Source organism: Lithobates pipiens, unplaced genomic scaffold (genome assembly GCF_037356315.1).
Source record: "Lithobates pipiens isolate NorthernLeopardFrog02 unplaced genomic scaffold, aLitPip1_a1.2 Scaffold_18, whole genome shotgun sequence".
Classification (NCBI taxonomy): domain Eukaryota; kingdom Metazoa; phylum Chordata; class Amphibia; order Anura; family Ranidae; genus Lithobates; species Lithobates pipiens.
In genome coordinates this window covers 268,860,169-268,883,221 of record NW_027507758.1, presented here as the reverse complement: position 1 = coordinate 268,883,221, position 23,053 = coordinate 268,860,169, and the positions used below count along the sequence as shown (strand labels likewise).

Genomic DNA, 23,053 nt, shown 5'->3' with positions numbered 1-23,053 from the left:
ATAAGGCAGCAAAAGTGTAATATTTTCCTTATTTGATCCTGTTAAGAGCATTGCGTACGTAGAGCAAGTATAACAAATTAATATAATTGGAGGACTTAAAGAATCCTTGCTCAGTTTCACACACTAGACCTAATAAGACACATTTTACAGATGTGCCTTATATGCATATTTATTTGAAATAATATTTCTTAATATAATCGGTAAGATCATTACTAATAAAAACAATGTGTATTCTATATTTATATATTTAAGACTCGCATAAGCAGCACATAAGCAGTTATATGTAAGTAAGACAATATTGGATACGTTTACACTTATTTTCTGTCGATCTTTCAAGTACACCTCTCATCAGCTCATTATATCTTTTTATTTCCTTTAACAGAAATATAGATGTAAACATATTTGTCAGCGCCTATGTTATGTTATGTATTAATCACAAAGACATAAAATGTTATGAGTATATCTGGGTGGGCCTCTTTGTTTTTTTTTTTTTCTTTTTTTTTTTTTTTTTTGGCTATAGTGTTAGCAGCAGATGACTGACCAAAATGTCTAAAAACTAGTAGATTTAAAGTTGTTACTTTGTTGTTGTGCATTCAGGTTTTCCAAATATTTAAACAGTTTCTCTTTTTTACTTTATTAACACTGTTTGTAAGTTTGAGTCAAGAAATTACATTTTATATACATGTTTTGTTATGACATGTATTTAAAGCTGGAAGAAAGAAAAGGGTTTGTACTGCCCATAGTCTGTTCATTTCTTTTATCTTTATAGCCCGTGCTGAGAAAATTGACAGCGGGAAACAGAAAGTTTGCTATTGACACTGCAGACACAAAGCTTTCTTCTGATTATTGTACGTAAGCTTCAACGGGCCTCATTAATCAAAAGGTCTCAGCAAAGCAACGTTCCGAGCAATCTGTCACCTCACAGCAACTCGATTTTTCTTGCTCAGTATAGAGGGAGAATGAAAGTGACAGTGACTATTATATTATTACTTTGCTGTACCCTGTGGTTGCTTATAATTAAAAAAAAAAAAAAACAGGAAATAAAATGTGATTTTAGTTTCCTCCTTAGACCGCTCATAGGTGATTTGATTTGCTTTCCTTCTATCACGGGTGAAAGGAAAGAAAATCGCTTGATTCCCCCATCAACACAGTCAGTGTTGGAGAAATCCCTATTGTGTTCTGCCGGGGGGGGGGTCACCGTCAGTAATTGCATGTGAAAAATCAGATAGGCCAAACATTTAGGAGGTGCAGCACAACTCACGCATGTGCAGTATGCACCCAGCTGTGAGGCGGCAAGCTGTCACAGCCAGGTGCCCACAGTTGTAATGCCGGGGAGAGGAGAGGGAGAGAATCAATGGTAAGGTTGGCCACATCGCTGGATCCTGGGACAGGTGAGTGTGTTTATTAAAAGTCAGTAGCTGCTCGCTTTTAATAAACACAAAAATTAATGGAACTCCACTTTAAGTCATTTTTATTAAACAATTGTTTTTGTGATTACAGTTACAGCAAAACATTCCTTCTTTCATTAACCCTCCTATCTCCCTTCCCATACCTCAATAAAGAGACCATTCAGTAAAAGTAATCATGTGTTCTTGTCTGGTCTGTTTGTCTATTGCTGCTATACCATTACTCATGTAAAAAGGGTGCATGGCAAACAAAACCCTCACTAACTAAAATATATTGATTAGATAGAATGAGTCCCAAACTAACAAAGGGAAGTCCAAGACTAAGTTTCTAAAGTATTATTTATTAAGTAGTTGATGCTTGGAACAGACTTTCATCAGCGATAGTCTGTCAACAGTAAGTAAATGTAAACATGCTTGGGGAAAAACATAGTTCTACTCTTGTGGAAAAATATAAAAAAGGGGCAGACTTCTTTGACCACTCAGTCTGCTGTTCCTCTTGTCAAACTTCTATGTTTCTAGAGGGGAGAGTTTAGGAGCTTAATAAGAAAGGGGTGTGAGTGGTAGGGGGTGCAGATTGCCATTAACAAAAAAATAAATTACCATCCTCCAAGGATGCACTCTTTTCAGGGATAATATTACCCCTGTTGGTATACCAAGGTAGGGTTATAAACTTCCTGGTATTCAAGGGGCTAAATAAAGCTCAAGGTTTCTGGTGCAGCCATGAGCTTGGTATTGAGGTGTATAGCCTTTTATCTTGGTAGCTCTATAGTCTGCCCCATCAATTTTTTGGGGGCCCGGATCTGTGCTTGATTAGTTGAAATGGTGTGCAGGGGAGACATTGGAAGTCTAATAGACCTTTTGCTGTCTTCATAAAGTGGACCTGTCACCTACCAATGCTGTCACCCAGAGGGCTTGTGAGAGCCAATAAAAAAATATATACATGTTGTTAAAAAAAATTTTTTAAATGATATATAATAAAAAAATAACTTAAAAGCACTCCTTTTGCCCCCTATCACCCTAATGCAAACATGCATGCATCTACGCACGGGGGGGAGGGCATCCCCGCTGGGAGTAGACTGATTATCAGTAGAGGCTATAGCAGCCACTTGCAATAATCGCATGAGAATCCAACAGGCTGGTTGTACCCAAGTTTATCAATCAACTTGGCACATTCAACCTGTCCATTAATGGTCTGAATCTCGGTTGGTTCCTGCTGAACTAGCAGAGATTCGAATCGTGTATGTTGGCCTTAGGTTCGCAGTTCCAAAGGCAGATGAGGCTATAATTGGGACAAAGCAAGGGGTGTCTGGGGGAGTCTTTTGAAAGAAATTGACTCTAGAGCATTGAAGGCCTTAAGGAAGTGGTGCATGAGCATTGTTATGAATGTTTTGAAGTAATTGAGGTTTAAACCATTGGGACACTGATGCCTAGAGTGTATGCCATTCTGGAGATCCTCAGTAGCCAAGGGACTTTCAAGCTGAGTGCAAACATCAGATAGTACAGAAGGGAGTCCACCATTTTGTAAGTGTGGAAGAAGTTGTTGCTGTGTGTTAAATTGGAGTGGAAGGTTATAGGGGAAGCTATAGTGATGTTTAAAAGAAGCAGCTATGTTGGGGAGCATGGTATTTATTACCATTGTGTAAGGTGATATGAGGTATATATTATTGAGCTCTGCATAAACTAAATTTTTTCCTTATGTTCATTGCCAAATTCATAAGACTCCTTAATCGTATGGTGCAGGACACAGGCTAAGTATTCAGAGACCCTAGTTTATTATAGGCTCTTATCTTCAGGTGATTGGACACTATAGAAGGCTATTACGGATGTGTTCTTTGGGCACTTCCCCTATAACCCTACCTCACTCAGTGTCATAGAGAGGTGGACCTATTTTACCTTGTGAAGAAATCACTCGAAGCCTACCTAGTTTATTATTTTATTTAAAAATTCTTCAATTATCTCTGCAATCAACATTTTCAGTGTCCTCTAATACAACTATAGAAGCAGTGCATCCAGATCAATGCAACCTCGGTAAAGTCATCCTTGCCATACTCAGACTTTGAGTGTACTGTTGATCAGGCACTAGATCCTGCACGTGCGCTTCCCTGTCACTTGGTGCAATGTGTGTAGACAGCTGCAGGGTGCTTTACAGGTCCAGGTCTGCTTCCTCTCGCCCTTTCACCACAAGGACTTCACTACAGGACAGTTTACACTCTATATTCCGTACACTACTCTGTGAGAAGCCCACAGGTAAATATCCTCATCTGGCGCTATGGTGGAAAACGCACTGAAATAGATGCATGGCAAAATCTCAGATGAACATTCGCTCTGATGAAGGTCCACAATACACTTAACCTTAGATGATGCTTCCCTTGCACACCAGAGTAGGATTTGATATCAAAACCTGATTCCCATTCTGATTTCATTTCAGGCCTGCAGCAGGCAGCCTACCTGACAAAAGCAGATATTTCTGCATCTACTGTATGTCATAATTTCTGGGACAGCTAATGGATTTATTACAGCCATCTCTCTCCAGGACTACAGAATGCCAAGCCCCTTCTCTAGCTTCCCTGTTTCTACCTGAGTCAGATCCCAATATGCCTGACCTTGATGAGGTGAATGAAGGGGACACAGATGCATTGTTATAGGAGGCTGTGGAGAATTTTACACTGCCACACTCCTGTACACCTGAAGCTGCAGCTTCGTATAACATGCTGACTAATGTGGATATGCTCACTTCTGCTGTGTGCAAAAGCCATAGTATTGTCGCACTTGATTCTCTTGTGTCTCGCCATGACCCTTTGAGTACAAAGAGACCTAAAAAATTCAAAAAGACAGTCCCTGTTCATGAACAAACAGAATAGGCAGGCTATGACAGTTGGATCACTTCAGAGATTTTTTTTCACTACTTTAAAGGTCTTTACTGAACTCTGTCCAGTGAAAAAAGATTTAATGAAAAAGTAGTCTGTTCCTGTAGTTCAGGGTTCTCCAAACTTTGGTCCTCCAGTTGTTCAGGGACTACATTTCCCATCATGATCTATAATAGTAAATAATACATTTGAGCAAAGCATAATCAACACAGAAAAATATATATATATATAGCGAAAAATTTTACAAACAATGTTAAACTAAGGAGACCAGCTCACCCACACGGATGGGGTCTGCGATTTCTGGTATGTGATTTCCATCCGTGTGGGTGAGCTGGACTCCTTCGTTTTTTTTTTGTTGAAAAATTCTGTTTATTTTGTAATAAAATAATACAATACAAACAGTGAACGCCTCAACTGGAGGCGTCCATCCGGCCAGCCGGCCGTTGAACTAGCTAACACGATACAACTATCTATCCCCCAACACCCCCCCCCCCCCACAGCTCGATCTTCTAACGGATTCACCCGTTGTCTCGCACCACCTTAACAGGTTAGCCACAATATCAAAACCTCAGTTGCCATACCCCCCTAGATGCATTACAGAAGTCACTATATCACAACCCATCTACTTCAGCATCGATATGCCCAGCACCCGAACAACCATGCGACTCCAGTCCCTCTCATCCCACTGTTGATTCACGTATGCCATACTTTATCAAACTTCTTCATGCACCCCCTAGCTTCATAGGTGGCCTTGTAATATGGTAACATCGAGTTGACCAACCCCTTCCAGAAGGAAACATCCGGAGCCCTGACTTTCTTCGTGCAGCAGTATGGCTTTCCTGCCATAAAATAGAAACACATTCAACTTTGTGCACATAGCCCGGGACGGGACCACCTCCTCCACCAACCCCAATAAGCACACGCGGATTGTTAAGGGGACTGGTACCTGTATTAAATCAGATCTACAAGAGACTACCTCCTCTCAAAATTTCTGTATCTGAGGACATCCCCAGAAGATGTGATCCGCATTCGCGGGTGCGTGAGTGCAGCGCCAGCACTCCGCCGACACTATGCAAGAACTTGAACTGGATTAACCTATCCCGTGCGGACACCAAGTGTCTAAATGGTTGGATCCACACAGAGTCCCAGTCCTCCCCCCTCACCTCTGGGACCTCCACCGCCCATTTATCCCTGCATTTAACAATCATCAGAGGTGTGGACGCAAACATTGCTTTGTACGTGAGCGAGAGAGGCTTGATCAGACTCTCACTCTGTAGCAGAGTCTCCAGCGAAGAGGGGAACGACTCCGACATGCTTGATAGGCATGTCGGATCTGCAAATACCTGAACAAGTACCTGTTAGGGAGGTCATATCTCGCCTGCAATTGAGGGAAAGTAAGCAGCTCCCCAAAAGTGGTTATGTCCTGTACTGCCTTAATACCTGTTGTCGCCCAAAGCATAGGATCCTGTAAATTATAAAAGTGGGGTAATGTGGGGTTCATCCACAAAGGAGTCGATGGGGACACCCCCCGGAAAGACTGGCATGCCAACCTGACCGCCACCCCCCACGCCTTTATGGTGGCCTTCATCGTGTCCGTTAAGGGCAATTCCGACCGAAGACCCCGAAACAGGGCGAACCGGAGACTCTCCAGGGAGCCCAGCTGAGCAGCCTCCAGCATGTTCGCAGCATCCCCCTCATCAGTCGTTAACCATCTATGAGCAAACACCAGCTGACCAGCTAAATAGTATCTGTGATAGTAGGGTAGCGCTAGTCCCCCCTGGTCAGTCGGTTCCTGCAGCGTTCCAATGCCCACCCTTGGGGTCCCGGGGGCCCAAATGTAAGACGTGACAATGCTATTAATTTTCTTGAAATAAGACTTCGGGACCCATACAGGAGCATGTCTAAGGAAATACAAAATAATCGGGAGAAATTTCATCTTTAGTAGACTGATTCTCCCAGCAAGGGACAACGGTAATTTAGCCCAGGCCTGAACCTTTTTCTTGAGTAATGGAAGCAGAGGGAGTAAGTTCAGAGACCTATAGTCCCGGACATTAGCTGTGATTCGAACCCCTAGATATTTCATCGACTCATCCCATTGCAACGGCAATGGACTCCTTAGTTTAACATTGTTTGTAAATTTTTCGCTATATATGTATTGTTTGCTGTGTTGATTATGCTTTGCTCAAATGTATTATTTACTTTATAGATCATCCTCTTGAAGAAGCAGAAAGATTTACTGTTTGTGTATATGTTTGTCTCTACTAAACTTTATATAATTTTTTTTTTATTACTCATTATCTGTTATTCATTACCAAGTACCAAGATATTCCATATAAACAATCCCTTAATAATGTGTCACAACCATGAGTCAAGCACTTGGAAAGTGTGTTCCAGACCTGCACTTGACAGACCTGGACTTGAGAGGGATAAAAGAAACTTTTCCTAGTCTCAGAATATATACCTGCAGGAGTGCAGCCTTCTTTTTCTGGGGCAGGAGAGTTCTCTAAATCCCTCTAATCTCCTTAATGTACTTGTCAAAGGAAGGACCAAAAAAAGTTCAGACCTAATCCAATTGAGAATCTGTGGCAAGACTTGAAAATTGCTGTTCACAGATGTTTTCCCATGCAGTCTGACAGAGCTTGAGCTAATTTGCATAGAAGAATGGGCAATAATGTCACTCTAGATGTGCCAAGCTGGTACAGACATTCTTTATTGAATCTGGGGCGTTTTGCCGTTGTGAAACATTAGTTCCAGTCAAAATCTCCATTTGTCAAAGAAAAAAAAAACATATTCTGGAGGCTTCCTACTGATCACCTTTAAGCCCCTGTACACACGGTCGGAGATTCTGCCAACCAAATCCATCGGATTTTGTCTGTTGGATTTAGTCTGACGGATTGTGTCCGAAACTGTTGCATACACACGGTCGGACTAAGTTGTCGAAAAATCCGATCTTTCAGAACGTGATGACGTAATTTCGTTACGATGGGACTACGTTCAGGCTAGTAGCCAATAGCTTTGATGTAGGAATTTGATCTGAGCATGCGTGGCACTTGGTCCGATCAAAATTCGCTACACATGATCGGAGTATGTCCGATCAAACCAGTTGGTCGGGAAATATTTCCAACATGTTGGAAAATTGGGTCCGACGGATATTCGGACGGAATCAGTCCGATGCATACCACACACAGTCGGATTATCACGGTCCGATAGGACACATTCCGACGGATTCTCCGACCGTGTGTACAAGGGCTAAGAGACAGCTGCAGTATGAACTTAGTCTAAGAAAACAGAATTTTTGACTTGCCAGTAAAATTAGTTCTTTGGAATACACTAAAGGACACTAGACTCTCTCCTCTGTTCTTTAGGATCTCCCTATTGCTTGCTACAGAACTGAGGCTTGCATGTCCCTGTAGCTTTCTTTTTTGCCAATGTCTTGAAGGTAGCTTCATACAACCCATGGTTGAAGACTAAAGATCCTGTTCCCAGTACTGTACTGCAAGAAACATATTTTTCCTGTAAGTTGAAAAACCCTTATATTGTGAATGTGACAGGCTAAAATGTGACTGGTTTACATTGGCACGCATAAGAGCACACTTTATTTTAACCACTTCCCGACCAGTGCACGACGATGTATGTCGGCAGAATGGCACGGGCAGGCGTGTCCATTTGTATTTGCTGCCCTGCCATCGTGTGCGCCGGTCACCCCCATGAGTCCAGTCGCGGGCCTGCAGACTCGACCGCCGCAGGGATACCCGCGATCATCTCACGGGGAGATGCCGATGTAAACAGCATCTCCCCGTTTTGGCTAGCAACGAGTGACACTGATCTCTGCTCCATGTGATTGGAGTAGAGATCAGTGTTCACTAAGACATAGCCCAGCCCCCCACAGATAACACGCCCCTAGGGAACACTTAACCCCTACACTGCCACCCCCTGGTTAACCCTTTCACTGCCAGTGTCATTTACACAAGAATCACTGCATTTATATAGCAGTGATTGCTGTATAAATGACAATGGTCCCAAAAATGTGTCAGAAATGTCCGATGTGTCCGCCATAATGTCGCAGTCACAATAAAAATCACTGATCGCCGCAAATTACTAGTAAAAAAAAATGCCATAACTATCCCCTATTTTGTAAACTCTATAAATGTTGCGCAAACCAATCAATAATCGCTTATTGCGATTTTTTTTTTTTTTTTTTTACCAAAAATATGTAGAATACGTATCGGCCTAAACTGAGGAAAAGTTTTTTTTTTTATATATATATGGGGGATATTTATTATAGCAAAAAGTAAAAAAGAATGCGTTTTTTTCAAAATTGTCGCTCTATTTTTGTTTATAGCGCAAAAAATAAAAACTGCAGGGATGATCAAATACCACCAAAAAGCTCTATTTGTGGAGGAAAAAGGGCGTCAATTTTGTTTGGGAGCCACGTCGCACGCCACGTTTTGTCAGTTGTCACAATTGTCAGTTAAAGCAACGCTGTGCCGAATCGCAAAAAGTGGTCTGGTCTTAAGCCAGCAAAATGGTCCGGTCTGAAAGTGGTTAAAGTAGAAATCTAGAAATACTAAAAATAAAATGTACATCCTTCAGTGCCACAACATCTATGTGACACTGCACCTTCCGCATGCCAGCTCTAAGACTGAGAACTCAGGGACCACATGAGTGCTGATCGCTCAGCTGTCAGTCCAAGTGTTGCTCCAAGTAGAGAGCAGTTACATTCAGTTATTGCCCTCCGCTATAATCCTTCAGTGTTCACTAGAGTGCCTGACTCGAGAATGGAGAAGCATGGATTTCTCCAGCTGTCTGCTGCGAGCTGAAAGGCAGGGCCACCTGTCATATTGCAGGAAGGTAAATCCCGATAATATTGTCATGATCTTTCCCGAGCCTGGAGTGACTGCCACGTAAGCTGATAGGCTGACTCTGGGTCACAGGTGAACAAAATTAAATGCACTCAGTCTATCAAGTGAAGAACAGCTAAAAAAAAGCTTTTGCCGCATTTTTTTTCTTTTATGTCTCTTCAAATACTTAATACTACAAAAAAGTGTACATCTGCTTTTCTTGTTTAATATATATGCTGCAGTTTCAATATACCAATTATATCACATGTAGATGAGTCTGGATTTTTTTTTTTTTTTTTAGGTGGTCTTTTGGTACCTTGTGCTCACTTTGGTGCTTATGTATGTGGCACGGAAATAGATTACAACACAACTCATGGTCGAGGTGAGTGACTACTTTCTGTGCAAAGTTATGTCTAGAAATATAAGATTGTAAACAGGGTTTTTGTATCTTTCAAAATTCTGTGTATTTTCTGTGTGTAGCCCAAGCATAAGGAACAGCAATCCAAAATCTCTACTGACTTTTTAAATGTAAAAAAAAATGTAGATTTGAGAAGTCAGAGTTCTGATTACATAATTTTTTCAGAAGGCTGTCATTTAAAGGTGATTCAAAAATATACATGAAATGTAACCATTTTGTATATTGGGATAGTCCAAGATACAAAAAATACATACCGTATTTATCGGCGTATAACACGCACCTTTTCCCCCTTAAAATCAGGGGAAAATTGCGGGTGCATGTTATATGCTGATCCCCCGCCATTTTGGAGCCTCTGGGCGGCTTTTAGCCGCCTTCGGCCCTTCTTGGCGGCTTTCGGCCGCCTTCAGCGCTTCCCGGCGGCTTTCGCCCGCCTTCGGCTCTTCTAGTCAGCTTTTGGCCTTTCCCGGCGGCCGAAAACTGCAGAGAACGGCCGAAAGCCACCGAGAAGGGCCGAATGCGGCCGAAATCCGCCGAGAACTACCGAGCACCGCTGAGATAGACAGGACATCTCGGGGGCTCCATTTTTAAAAATAAAAGCGAAAAATAAAACAGACAAAGCTAAAAAATGGCACAGACAAGGGGACAAGGCTGCATTAATGAACAAAGCTACAATAGTGGGCAAGGCTACATGACAAAGCTGCATATGACACTGACAAGGGTGCAATGATGGACAAGGCTGCAAATGACACTGTCAAGGCTTCAGATGGACACTGATAAGGCTGCATTGATGGGCATTTAAATGTAAGGGTTTTTTTTTTTCCTTAAAGTTCCCTCCTAAAAGTTTTTTCCCTTAAAATTCCCTCCTAAACTTGGGGTGGATGTTATACGCCGATACATACGGTTAAAAAAACACCCTGCCAAAAATGAATAATGCCTGTGCAGTGGGTGGTAACTCTTTTGTCCTATAGTGATGACAATGGCATGTGACACCCATAAGTGCATCAGATGCTGAAAAGTCTTGAAAGCAGCCACTGCCAATTGGTGGTAAGCAAAGAAACTCCAGTGTCTACAGTCTCATAGCTGCATTTTTTGCAGTGTGAGATCTAAGATACTTCACCTTCTGACTGCTAGTGTTTGGGGTGAGATTTGTTGATGTCAGTACTTTGCTGCCCACTGTTCTCCTTGCTGGAGGCTTTTACATAAGGAAGCAAAGCCCTGCCCCTACTACTATAGCTGCCTCACACACAAAAACTGTGAAGAACAAGGCAAGGAACGGTAAATCAGTCATGGGAGAAAGTTCAGCTGCTGGGTGACCATACGCAATACTAGTAATTGTCCTCTGTCCTTTTTGAGTGCAACTTCCAGAATCGATTCCTTTAACTGTTGCACAGATATGAATATGAGCCTCCAGGAAAGGTTTGGCAAATTCTTATTGTCAAATTTGGTGCTTCAGCTCCTAAGTTACTAAATATGTACATACAACATTCTTTAGGAGGTGGGGGTCTGATGGAATCTTTTAAGTGTGGTAAATTTACAGTGAATGGTAAATTGAAACCTTCTGGCCTTTCCCAGGAAGAAATGGGGGTGATTTCCAAAGGACACAAGATATGCCCAACTGAAACACTTCTTTTCTCTTTTTTTCTTTCTTACTGGGGCCCTATAGAGACTCGGAATCGGTGACTAAGTTTGAGTGCCTCTGTTTAATGTGCAAACCAATACCCTAGCCACTGGAATGGCAGCACAGCCACAGTAGCGAGCTACACACAGTGCTGTGGTTGTGTGTGTGTGTAAGGATCTCCAATCTCATGTGCTGTGTGGAGATCCGCTAACTGTGCCCAGGCTGTGTGCAGTGCAGGGATGGGAGAAGAAGCTCAGCTGAGTGCCCTGCCAGCAGTGACCCCTGTACACTGCCATGTTACTGTCTTTCCCTGTGTGGACCCCTGTACACAGTCCGTCTGACCCCTGTCCCCCACCATGCTGACCCCATGCACTGCCATTCTGACCCCTGTCCTCTGCCATGCTGACCCCTGTGCAGTGTTCTACAAACAAATGGCCTCTGTACACTGCCCTACAAACTGCTGACCCTATTCACCTCCCATCCTCTGCCCTCCTAACATTTTTTATTACACCCCTACATCAAACAATCTAGATCCAGCCCTGTTTAGCAGTATTATTTGAGCGCTGCAGAATGTGAACTAATGTCTTCACAGAGTTTTATAATTGAGCAAATCACCAACTTTAACCACTGCTGACATATTTGTGCTCCTTTTCTGTTCACGGCTTCTAAATATGAATCTGATTTGAGCAGTTGGGTTTATGATTCCTGATGAGGCCAACAGTTAAATAATCACTTTTTTTCTGTTTGTTTAATGTATGGAAAAAAATCTTTGCTGTGCAATTTTCAGTCTTGAGTGTTTGTCATGAACCGTACACAGTAATTATTACCAGAGCTATAGGAAAGCTTGCTGGAAACATTTATTGCATTAGGGCTTTGAAGAGCATGGTTGCATGTTTCAGACTATACTGGTATTAACAGAACATAGCTAAATTGGTACAACTAGTCCTAGAAAACAGGTTGTTTTATGTCTTTTATTCACTTATGCTCTTGGGCATATTCATTCAGTGTTTGATTCTTTGATACTTTTTCTTGGACTGCATGGTAATTAACAATGTTTTTCACCAGGTAAAGCTACCAGGATGAACCAGAAGTGGCGTGGGCCCGATGAGAACATAAAAGCCAACCTACGGCAGTATGGTTTAGAAAAACACTATCTCGATGTCCTTGTATCTGATGCATCCAAGCCCATCTGGAGAAAAGGGCCATTATTTGATGCCATCATCACAGACCGTACGTCTGTAAAATACAAAGTAAAAAAATTAAGGATCAGGAGAGAAATGTTTAGGCTTGTTCAGAAAGGGAGGGCAAAAAAAGAAGAACTTTTGTAAATGTATTTTAATCTCTAATGCCACGTACACACTATCGGAATTTTGGTTGGAAAAAACTCTGGTTTTCCCAACGGAATTCCGATGGGATTTCGCTCAAGCTGTCGTGCGTACACACGATCACACCAAATTCCAACCATCAAGAACGCGGTGACGTACAACACGTACGACGGTGCAAATAAATAATAAAAGTTGCGCTAAAATTAAGCAGTCACGCTTATGTGATACAAAATGAACTAACAATTATTTCAGTGATGATCATACAAATAATTGTCCATATGCACAATTCAATATATTGACATCAACAAAACGTAAGTGCATGAATTGAGTATATGGAGAGATGAAAAGATGAATGTAAATACACAACAAAGTCCACTGGAGTTATATCTTCCACTACCCATCAGCATTTATTGAGGTAGATTCACTGTAGGGAAGAAAGCAAGTCTCAAACTGAAGAGGATGAACTCTAAATGTGGAAACCCCTACCAGAGCAGGTGGACTCCCCCAAGAGCAGAGTTGTAGAAGCAGGCATAATTAGCCCTCTGCGGGGACAGGCAGATCGTCCGGTGTCCTCGGGCCCTCCGACGTCTTCCAGTAGTGAATGAAAATTGCCTCAATAGGATGTGGAAAAAACCCAGCAAACACTAAGATCTGAAAAAGATTTTACACTCGGGCTCAAAGCCACGATTGTAAACAAATAAAAAGACTCCAATCATGAAATACATTTTTTTTTTAAAAAGGAGCCTTTAATGGTAATCAATAAGCGGTAACAACCGCAATGGGACAATACAAATACATTTTAAAGCAGCTGGCTAGCTAAAACAAGCAAATACCCGTGTTCCGGGGTTACATGTGGCATGATGACGTCATCGCAATGCACTGCCCTACATGTTTCGTAATACCTTACGTCTTCCAGGGGCACGGGCGATGCGCTGATCCATCGCTTAAATAACATCCTACTACACCTGAGCCTCGGTTTCACCCGGGCGCCATATTGTGACTCTCAAATTCTATGCAACGCAAAAGAGAACCAGACCTTGATCCGACAGTCATAGCGATCACATGATGGTAATAAAGAAAACAAACCCAATAGGCAAATAGATATGGCTAATCTGAAACCTTGCAATCCAATCTAGTTATATATGTAACAACGTGGCACTATCTAAATGGCAATACAGTAATTATAAAAAATAATTAAAACAAAGAATAGAAAAAAAAAACAATATTAGAGAATCATTAACCGGTTCCCGACCAGCGCACGCCGATGTACGTCGGCAGAATGGCACGGGCAGGCGTCCAATCTCTAATGCCGCCACGTGCTGGTTGGGATCCCCGTGAGTCCGGTCGCGGGTCCCGCGGACTCGATCGCCGCGGGCATACCCGCGATCGTCTCACGGGGCGGCTGAACGGAGAGATGCCGTTGTAAACAGCATCTCACCGTTCTGCCTAGCAACTAGTGACGCTGATCTCTGCTCCATGTGATTGGAGCAGAGATCAGTGTTCACTAAATGAAAGCCCAGCCCCCAACAGTTAGTAACACACCCCTAGGAACACTTAACCCCTACACTGCCACCCACTGGTTAACCCCTTAACTGCCAGTGTCATTTACACAGGAATCACTGCATTTATATAGCAGTGATTGCTGTATAAATGACAATGGTCCCAGAAATGTCCGATGTGTCCGCCATAATGTCGCAGTCACAATAAAAATCGCTGATCACCGCCATTACTAGTAAAAAAAAATTAATAAAAATGCCATAAAACTATCCCCTATTTTGTAAATGCTATAACTGCTAATCACTTATTGCGATTTTTTTTTTTTTTTTTTTTTTTTTTTTTACCAAAAATATGTAGAAGAATACGTATCGGCCTAAACTGAGGGAAAATTTTTTTTTATATATATATTTTGGGGGATATTTATTATAACAAAAAGTAAAAAATAATGCGTTTTTTTTCAAAATTGTCGCTCTATTTTTGTTTATAGGGCAAAAAATAAAAACCGCAGGGGTGATCAAATACCACCAAAAGAAAGCTCTATCTTGTAGGAAAAAAGGACGTAAATTTTGTTTGGGAGCATGACCGCGCAATTGTCAGTTAAAGTGACGTAGTGCCGAATCACAAAAAGTGGTCTGGTCTTTGACCAGCAAAATGGTCCGGGGCTGAAGTGGTTAATGTATGACCGAACATTACATCGAGGTCGTGTTCTCTCCCGGGTGCATACAATAATGCATTCACTAAATATCGTATTTAATAGTATAAAAACAAAGCAATAACATTTACCTCATATGACAGAACTAGAAAAAGGACTTTCAGTAGCCAGTAGCCAATAGCTTCCATCTCGTAGTTGAATCTGAGCATGCGTGAGTTTTTGCGCACCGGAATTGCATACACACAATTGGAATTTCCGATAGAAAGTTTTTCCGTCTGAAAAATTGAGAACATGCTCTCAAATTTTTGCTGGCTAATATCATACCATGCAGTACAGATTTCCTAAGGAATAAATAGGAGCAGGTGCATGGCTCAATAACAGAAACTGTAAACTGCAGGGAAAGCCAGCACTCACAATTAAAAGCCCAAGCGGAGAAATTTACTCAAGTTCCCATATCAGAAAAGGCATTGTTTTGGGAGAATGAAGGGATATATATATATATATATATATATATATATATATATATATATTATATACATACACACACACAAATACCAGTAGACAACTGGTGCAAGATCGACTGACGGTCTCATTTGAATTTGCTGGTGTCCCAGGGAGAATACCACAAAACCCACAGCATGTATAGCCCTTGAGAAGTGCTATCCAGCATACAAAATTGACATTAAGGTAACTGCAGCTGAAAGGATAGAGGGGTGATATAATTATAAAAATTGGATTTTCAGGATGGGAGTAATAAATAAAAGATGATAATGTAAAACTGTACAACATAAAACATGATATTGGAGAAAAATAAAAATAAGGGAGAGAATTAGTGGCGCATTAAAGGGACCCAAGGATTTTCCAATATATACCAAAGTGCAAGGGCATTTATGTAGATATGCAAAATTCAGTAAGGGTCCTTTCACACGGGGCGGATCAGTTCTGATCCGCCCCGTGGATGTCCGTTTGCTCAGCGGGGATCACTCCGCCGATCCCCGCTGAGCAGGGAGATGACAGGTCTGTCTCCGCACACTGTGCAGGGACGGACCTGTCACAGCGCCGCTCTCCCCTATGGGAGATCGGATGACGACGGACCGCAGTGCCCGTCGTCATCCGATCCGATCCGCAGACGGATGGAAAAATAGCTTTTTCCTCCGTCACACTTTTTCGGATCGGAGCGGGTCGGATGTCAGCGGACGTGTCACCGCTGACATCCGACGCTCCATAGAGCTCTATGGAGCACCCGTTCAGGTCCGCCTGAAAAACTGACAGGCGGGCCTGAACGGGACGTTAGTGTGAAAGGGGCCTAATGCAATAAAATTTATTGTTGAGGTATTTGTGTCCCTCATAAGGGTGCACACAAGAAGGACCTTGAATCAAGATATTATAGTTAAAACATCTGTAAAATCCTTTTTTTTTTTTTTCAGAAAAACCTTGAGGGATGTTTTGTTATATTTTTCTTTGTGATCCACTCTAATGAGCAGGTCTTGTAAAATCTTACTGGTGTTGTAAGTATGTAATAAGGCTGCCTAACCTCAGGGCACAAATCCCTACCACCAGTAAGGGTATGTCCATGTCTGCCAGTGATTTTTCCAATATATTCCAAAGGGAAATTGTGTCTCTTTAAAAAAGGAATGCTTTTGATGGTTTCTATATGTTAAATTGTATTCTCACCTATTGTAAAGTTTAGTTAGTGCATGATCAAGAATATGGCAACAGTAACCCATCTCCAAAAATCTGTTTCTTATTAGTTCCAACTGTATATCTGTTTGGGATTACAACAAATCCCTTAGTATGTGAATGGATTGGGAAATAAGGAGATTTTCTCTAAGGTATTTAGGATAATCCCTACAAAAGTGAAGGATGGTATTTCTACTTGTAAGTTTGCCGTATAAATTTGTGGAGATTTTACCATTCTCACCAACAGATATAGACAAGTCCAGAAAAAACATAGTTTCTAGAAAAAAAAATAGTTGGTAAAGAATTCAGAAAATTTAAAAATGCTTCAAACTCCGTGGCAGAGCCCTCCAGATATTGAAAATAACTATGTATCAGTACTATGCTTGTTCATAATCCTGATAAATAGATGAACAAAAAACATATCCCTCATCACGTAGACCAATAAAAAGGTTAGCCTGAGCGGGAGCCATGGAATTCCCCCTTTTTGTACCCCCAAATTTTGTTTTTACAAAGGTATGCTAAAATTTGAAGTAGAAACTTTCTAAAGCAAACTCAAGGCTTTGCAGAATAAACTTTGCGAGGAGTGGATGCCTTGTAAGAAAGTATTTTGCTGCATTGACTCTGCTTCATTATGGGATATTTGTATATAAGTAACTGATATTAATATAAATAAAATAAAATGAAGAAAAATATTTCCTACTGAAAACACTGGTTATGTATACAATTCTATAGGTGATGCTTGACGAAACATAAATACAAATTCAAAGAATAGAGTGGAATAGAGTGGTCAATAGGCTGATACCTTCAGGTGATTAGACACTGACAAGCTTTTGAGGACATGCCCTGGGTGCCTCACGTATAACCCTACCCTACTGCGTGAGTCCTTCTTTTTTTCCTAGTGTCCTAAAGTGATGAACCTCAGCTCCCATTTGGAGAAATCACTCTTGGCTTAACTAGTTTATTGTTTTATCTTCGGGTTCTTCAATCAGCTCTTTCACTCTCTTCTACAATTATTATTATAAAACAGGATTTATAGAGTGCCAACAGTTTATGCAGCACTTTACAACATGAGGGCAAACAGTACAGTTATAATACAATAATATAACAATATAACCAGTGCATCAGGAATGGTGCAACCTCAGAAAAACCTTGGGGGTGGTTTGTAATGTTTCTTTGGGCACTGCATTCTGCATGGATGCTCAACTTGGCACTTGGTGCAATGTTTGTAGTTTCAGGATGCTATACAGATTAAGGGGCACAGTCCATCTCTATGGAACCCTGACCCTTAAGACCTGTTTGGAGGTACATCCACCTTGACGGGCGAAGCCTAGACTCTGTACAGGAACATGTACAGGTAAGAGACGGCCTCCCTGTTTCTTTGATCATTGCTGTAGTCCCACAGCAGGTATGAAACGTGCTTTACACTGTTACACTGCATTAGCTTGCTGCACCTGGAGTGTGCCTGATGTCCATAGTGGCCAAAGCACAATCTGTTAAATGTCAAGCAGTTTGGAAAGAAAATGGTTGATATCCTGCAAATGGGGGGGGGGGCTAATGCTAAAACAAAAAGGTTGACGTTTGTCGATCAATAATTTTCTTCAGTGCTTGGTAATACCACTCAATCCAGAAAAATATATAACCAATCCTTTGTGGGATGAGCCAAAGAAGTGCAGCCCTCACACATATACAGTAAGACCCTTGCAGCCAGTAGGACACATTTACAGTTTTTGGGAATGCCCCCTGCTGCAGTGCTCTTTGCTGTGCATGTCGGCACTAAGCTCCCACCCTTCATCCCAAATTTGGGAATGCCTGCATGTAGGACCTGCCATTTCTTTTGGATAAACATTAGAATCAATTGCATTTTTGTATCCTGGGTGACATTTCTTCAAGGTTGTATACATTGTGGGTTTTGTGGTACCCTGTCAAGGACAACAGCAACTTCAGTTGAGGCAGTCAGATATTCTACACTTGTGCTCATAAGTTTACATACCCTGGCAGAATTTGATTTCTTGGCCATTTTTCAGAGAATATGAATGATAGCACAAAAACGTTTCTTTCACTCGTGGTTAGTGTTGTATGTATTATCAATCAACTGTGTTTACTCTTTTTAAATCATAATGGCAACAGAAACTACCCAAATGACCCTGATCAAAAGTTTAAATACCCCAGTTCCTAATACCGTGTATTGCCCCCTTTAACATCAATGACAGCTTGAAGTCTTTTGTGGTATTTGTGGATGAGGCTCTTCTCATATGGTAAAGCTGCCCATTCTTCTTGGCAAAAAGCCTCCAGTTCCTGTAAATTCTTGTGCCACAGTAAGGAGACTGAGATGACCACTCCAGAACCTTCACTTTATTCTGCTGTAGCCAATGTCAGGTCGACTTGGCCTTGTGTTTTGGATCATTGTCATATTGTAATGTCCAAGTACGTCCCACACGCAGCTTCCTGGAAGATGAATGCAAATGTTCCTCCAGTATTTTTTGATAACATACTGCAGTCATCTTGCCATCAATTTTGACCAAATTTTCTGTGCCTTTTGTAGCTCACACATCCCCAAAACATCAGCGATCCACCTCCATGTTTCACAGTAGGAATGGTGTACCTTTTACCATAGGCCTTGTTGACTCTTCTCCAAATGTAGCAGTTATGGTTGTGGCCAAAAAGCTAAATTTGGTCTCATCACTCCAAATTACTTTGTGCCAGAAGGTTTAAGGCTTGTCTCTGTGTGCGGTTTGGCGTATTGTAAGCAGGATACTTTGTGGCATTTGCGTAGTAATGGCTTTCTTCTGGCAACTCGACCATGCAGCCCATCTTTCTTCACGTGCCTCCTTCTTATTGTGCATCTTGAGACAGCCACACCACATGTTTTTTCAGAGTGCTGTATTTCACCTGAAGTTATTTATGGGTTTTTCTTTTCATCCCAAACAATTTTCCTGGCAGTTGTGGTTGAAATTTTAGTTTGTCTACCTGACCATGGTTTGGTTTCAACAGAACCCCTCGTTCCACTTAGTGATTAGAGTTTGAACAATGCTGATTGGCATTCTCAATTCCTTGCATATCTTTTTATATCCCTTTCCTGTTTTATACAGTTCAACTACCTTTTCCCGCAGATCCTTTGACAATTCTTTCGCTTTGCCCACGACTCAGAATCTAGAAACGTCAGTGCAGCACTGGGTGAAAGATGCAAGGGTCTGTCAGGAGTCCAGAAACTCATTGACCTTTTATACACACACACTAATTACAAGCAAACAGATCACAGGTGAGGATGGTTACCTTTTAATAGCCATTCAAACCCCTTCGTGTCAACTTGTGTGCATGTTATCATGCCAAAATCACCAGGGTATGTAAATTTTTGATCAGGGTAATTTGGGTAGTTTCTGTTGACGTTATGATTTAAAAAGAGTAAACACAGTTGATAATAAATTACATCAGCCAAACATTAACCTCCTCACGCCCGCCGTCATATGACATTGCGGACTTTGAGCGGGTATATCTGAATGATGCCTGTAGCTACAGATATCATTCAGATATTATATATATATATATATCGGTTTATTTTTCCCAGCCTAGTGGTGAGATGTGGAGTCTCGCTGACCCCATATCTCACTATAAAGAGGACCTGTCATGTCATATTCCTATTACAAGGGATGTTTACATTCCTTGTAATAGGAATAAAAGTGATCAATTTTTTTTTTTTTTTTTAAATGTCAAAATAAATAAAAAAATATAATTAACAATAAAAAGTGCCCCTGTCCCCGTGTGCTCGCACGCAGAAGCGAACGCATATATAAGTCCCGCCCACATATGAAAACCATACATGTGAGGTATCGATGCGAACGTTGGAGCAAGAGCTCCTCTGTAACTTAAAACATGTAACCAGTAAAAAAAATTCAAACGCCGCCTATGGGAATTTTTAAGTACCGAACTTTGGCGCCATTCCACGAGCGTGTGCAATTTTGAAGCGTGACATGTTAAGTATTAATTTACCCGGTGTAACTTTCACAATATGTAAAAACATTGGGCTAACTTTACTGTTTTTTATTTTTATTTTTTAAAGCACAAAACTGTTTCTTTCCCCTAAAAAAGGCGTTCGAAAAATTGCTGCGCAAATACCGTGCGAGATAAAAAGTTGCAACGACCGCCATTGTATTGTCTAGGGTCTTTGCTAAAAAAAAATCCATATATAATGTTTGGAGGTTCTATGTAATTTTCTAGGAAAAAACTTATGATTTTTACATGTAGAAGAGAAATGTCAGAGAGAGAAAAGGTGACCGCACAATGGCAGTTTGTTTTGACGAGGCACAAGCTCGTCTTCCCCAGCTTGTGCCTCGTCGAAATGGCGAATTAAACAGTCATTGTGCGTTCACCATTTTCAAGACCCTTGGATGCCGCTCTCTTTTTTTTTTTGATTTGTATGCGTTGCAGTCTTTGCTATGCACCTGGATCCAAAAGTATTTTTTGTACAATTGCCCACTGACAAAGAAATGATCAGTCTATACTTTTAATGGTAGGTTTATTTTAACAGTGACAGAATAACAACAAAAATATCCAGAAAAACACATTTCAAAAAAGTTATAAATTGATTTGCATTTTAATGAGTGAAATAATTATTTGACCCCTTCGCAAAACATGACTTGGTACTTGGTGGCAAAACCCTTGTTGAAAATCACAGAAGTCAGACGTTTCTTTTAGTTAGCCACCAGGTTTGCACACATCTTAGGAGGGATTTTGTCCCACTCCTCTGTAGATCCTCTCCAAGTCATTAAGGTTTCGCGACTGACGTCTGGTAACTTGATAATGATACCAGTACGCTGTTGTGCCTAGTGCCCTTAGTGGTGTCAATAAAAATTGTGTTAAAGTATAAAGTGCAAAAAAATCTGAAACCTTCATCCTTGGTAAACAATATATGTAAATACACAAATATAAGTAAAAATGTGAAAAAAAATGTCTACTTTGAAAAAAACACAACAAAATGGCAAAATCACAATCTCACAATAAAACTACTTTAGGCCTCTTTCACACAAACGATCCGTTCAGGTCCGCCTGTGAGTTTTTTTAGGCGGACCTGAATGGACGCTCCATAGACCTCTATGGAACATCGAATGTCAGCGGTGACATGTCCGCTGACATCTGACCCGCTCCGATACAAAAAAGTGTGACGGAGGAAAAACCTACTTTTCCATCCGTCTGAGGATCGGATCGGGTGACGACGGACTCTGCGGTCCGTCCTTGTCCGATCCCCCATAGGGGAGAGCGGCGCTCTGACAGGTCCATCCCTGCACAGTATGCAGAGACGGACCTGTCCTCTTTCTGCTCAGCGGGAAGTCCCTGAGCGGGACGTCTGTGTGAAGGAGCTCTAAAACTGAAAAAGTCCTTAAAAGTGCAACATGTTTATGCAATTAATAAGTGAGTCCATAATATTACCAAACGTAAGTGAAACAAAATAAGAAATCTTCCTCCTTAGTGAATAGTGTGTGTGTGTGTGTGTGTGTGTGTGTGTGTGTGTGTGTGTGTGTGTGTGTGTGTGTGTGTGTCTATAATTATATATATATATATATATATATATATATATATATATATAATATATTAAATAATATACCGTATTTATCAGTGTATAACACGCACTTTTTTCCCCCTAGAATCAGGGGAAAATCGGGGGTGCGTGTTATATGCCGATCCCCGCTGTTTCTAACCCTTTCTGCCGTTCTCTGCGGCTTCTGGGTATTTTCGGCCGCACTCGGCCATTCTTGGCTATCTTTGGCCGTTTTCGGCCGTTCTCGGCAGCTTTCGGAAAGCCGTCGAGAACGGCCGAGTGTGGCTGAAAATACCCGAAAGCCACCGAGATACACAGGACATCCGCTCTGTATCTCGGCGGCGCTATTTTTAAATGGCAAAGACACAGACAAGACTGCAAATGACTGACAAGGCTAAATGAAAGGCTGCAAATGACTGACAAGGCTGCAAATGACACTGACAAGGCTGCATTGATGGACATTTTAAATGTAAGTTTTTTTTTTTCCTTAAACTTCCCTCCTAAAAGTTTTTTTCTTTTAAATTCCCTCCTAAACTTGGGGTGCATGTTATACGCTGATAAATACAGTGTGTGTATATATATATATATATATATATATTATACAAACTGGTTCCTAAATAATAGCAGTGCAAATAAATGTGATACATAATGTGTAATGTGAAAAAAATCGCAGCAAAATGGCATAATCGCAAAAACACAATATCACAGCATAAATTGAAAAATCCTTAAAAGTTCAACATGTAATAATCGGTAATCAAAAATGTGCTGGTGCTTCAGTGATCCCCACCACCTCTTAATTAATGCGCTCACCTCTAAGTTTGACCTCTCTTACTAGCTCAAATTTCACCTTCCCCTATATGCTGGGGTATGCATGGTGGGCTCCTCTGACCACCTCTTCCTCCTCATTTGTTCCACTCTATGTCCAGATAACCTTTCTTTAGTGGGGTGTGTGGCCCTGTAAAACAACAGTTTTTCCTCCATACTGTAGAAAGACTCATGCAAAACAAAAAAGTGGAGTCCTTATTGTGTAGTAATTTAAAAATAGGTATTTATTAAAAAATAGTAAATTTAAGTTGAAAACAAACTGCTCCTGTGGTCAGCTGGATACAAAGGTTCCCACCTCACTTCCTGTATGCAGCAGCGTCACCTGACGTTTGATAACTCGAACCTTCAGCTCCCTCCACATATTTTTTATGGGATTAAGATCTGGAGACTG

The 23,053-nt window shown here is 41.2% G+C and overlaps 1 protein-coding gene across 2 annotated transcripts in view; it reads left to right on the top strand.

Moving 5' to 3' along the window:
* TRMT11 (tRNA methyltransferase 11) overlaps positions 1-23,053 on the top strand; it is a 145,700-nt gene that overhangs the window by 57,761 nt on the left and 64,886 nt on the right. For both annotated transcript variants that reach the window (XM_077486939.1, XM_077486940.1), the window contains 2 exons: positions 9,416-9,496; positions 12,216-12,380. In XM_077486939.1, coding sequence (XP_077343065.1) covers positions 9,416-9,496; positions 12,216-12,380 — 246 coding nt within the window. The remainder of the gene's footprint in view (positions 1-9,415; positions 9,497-12,215; positions 12,381-23,053) is intronic.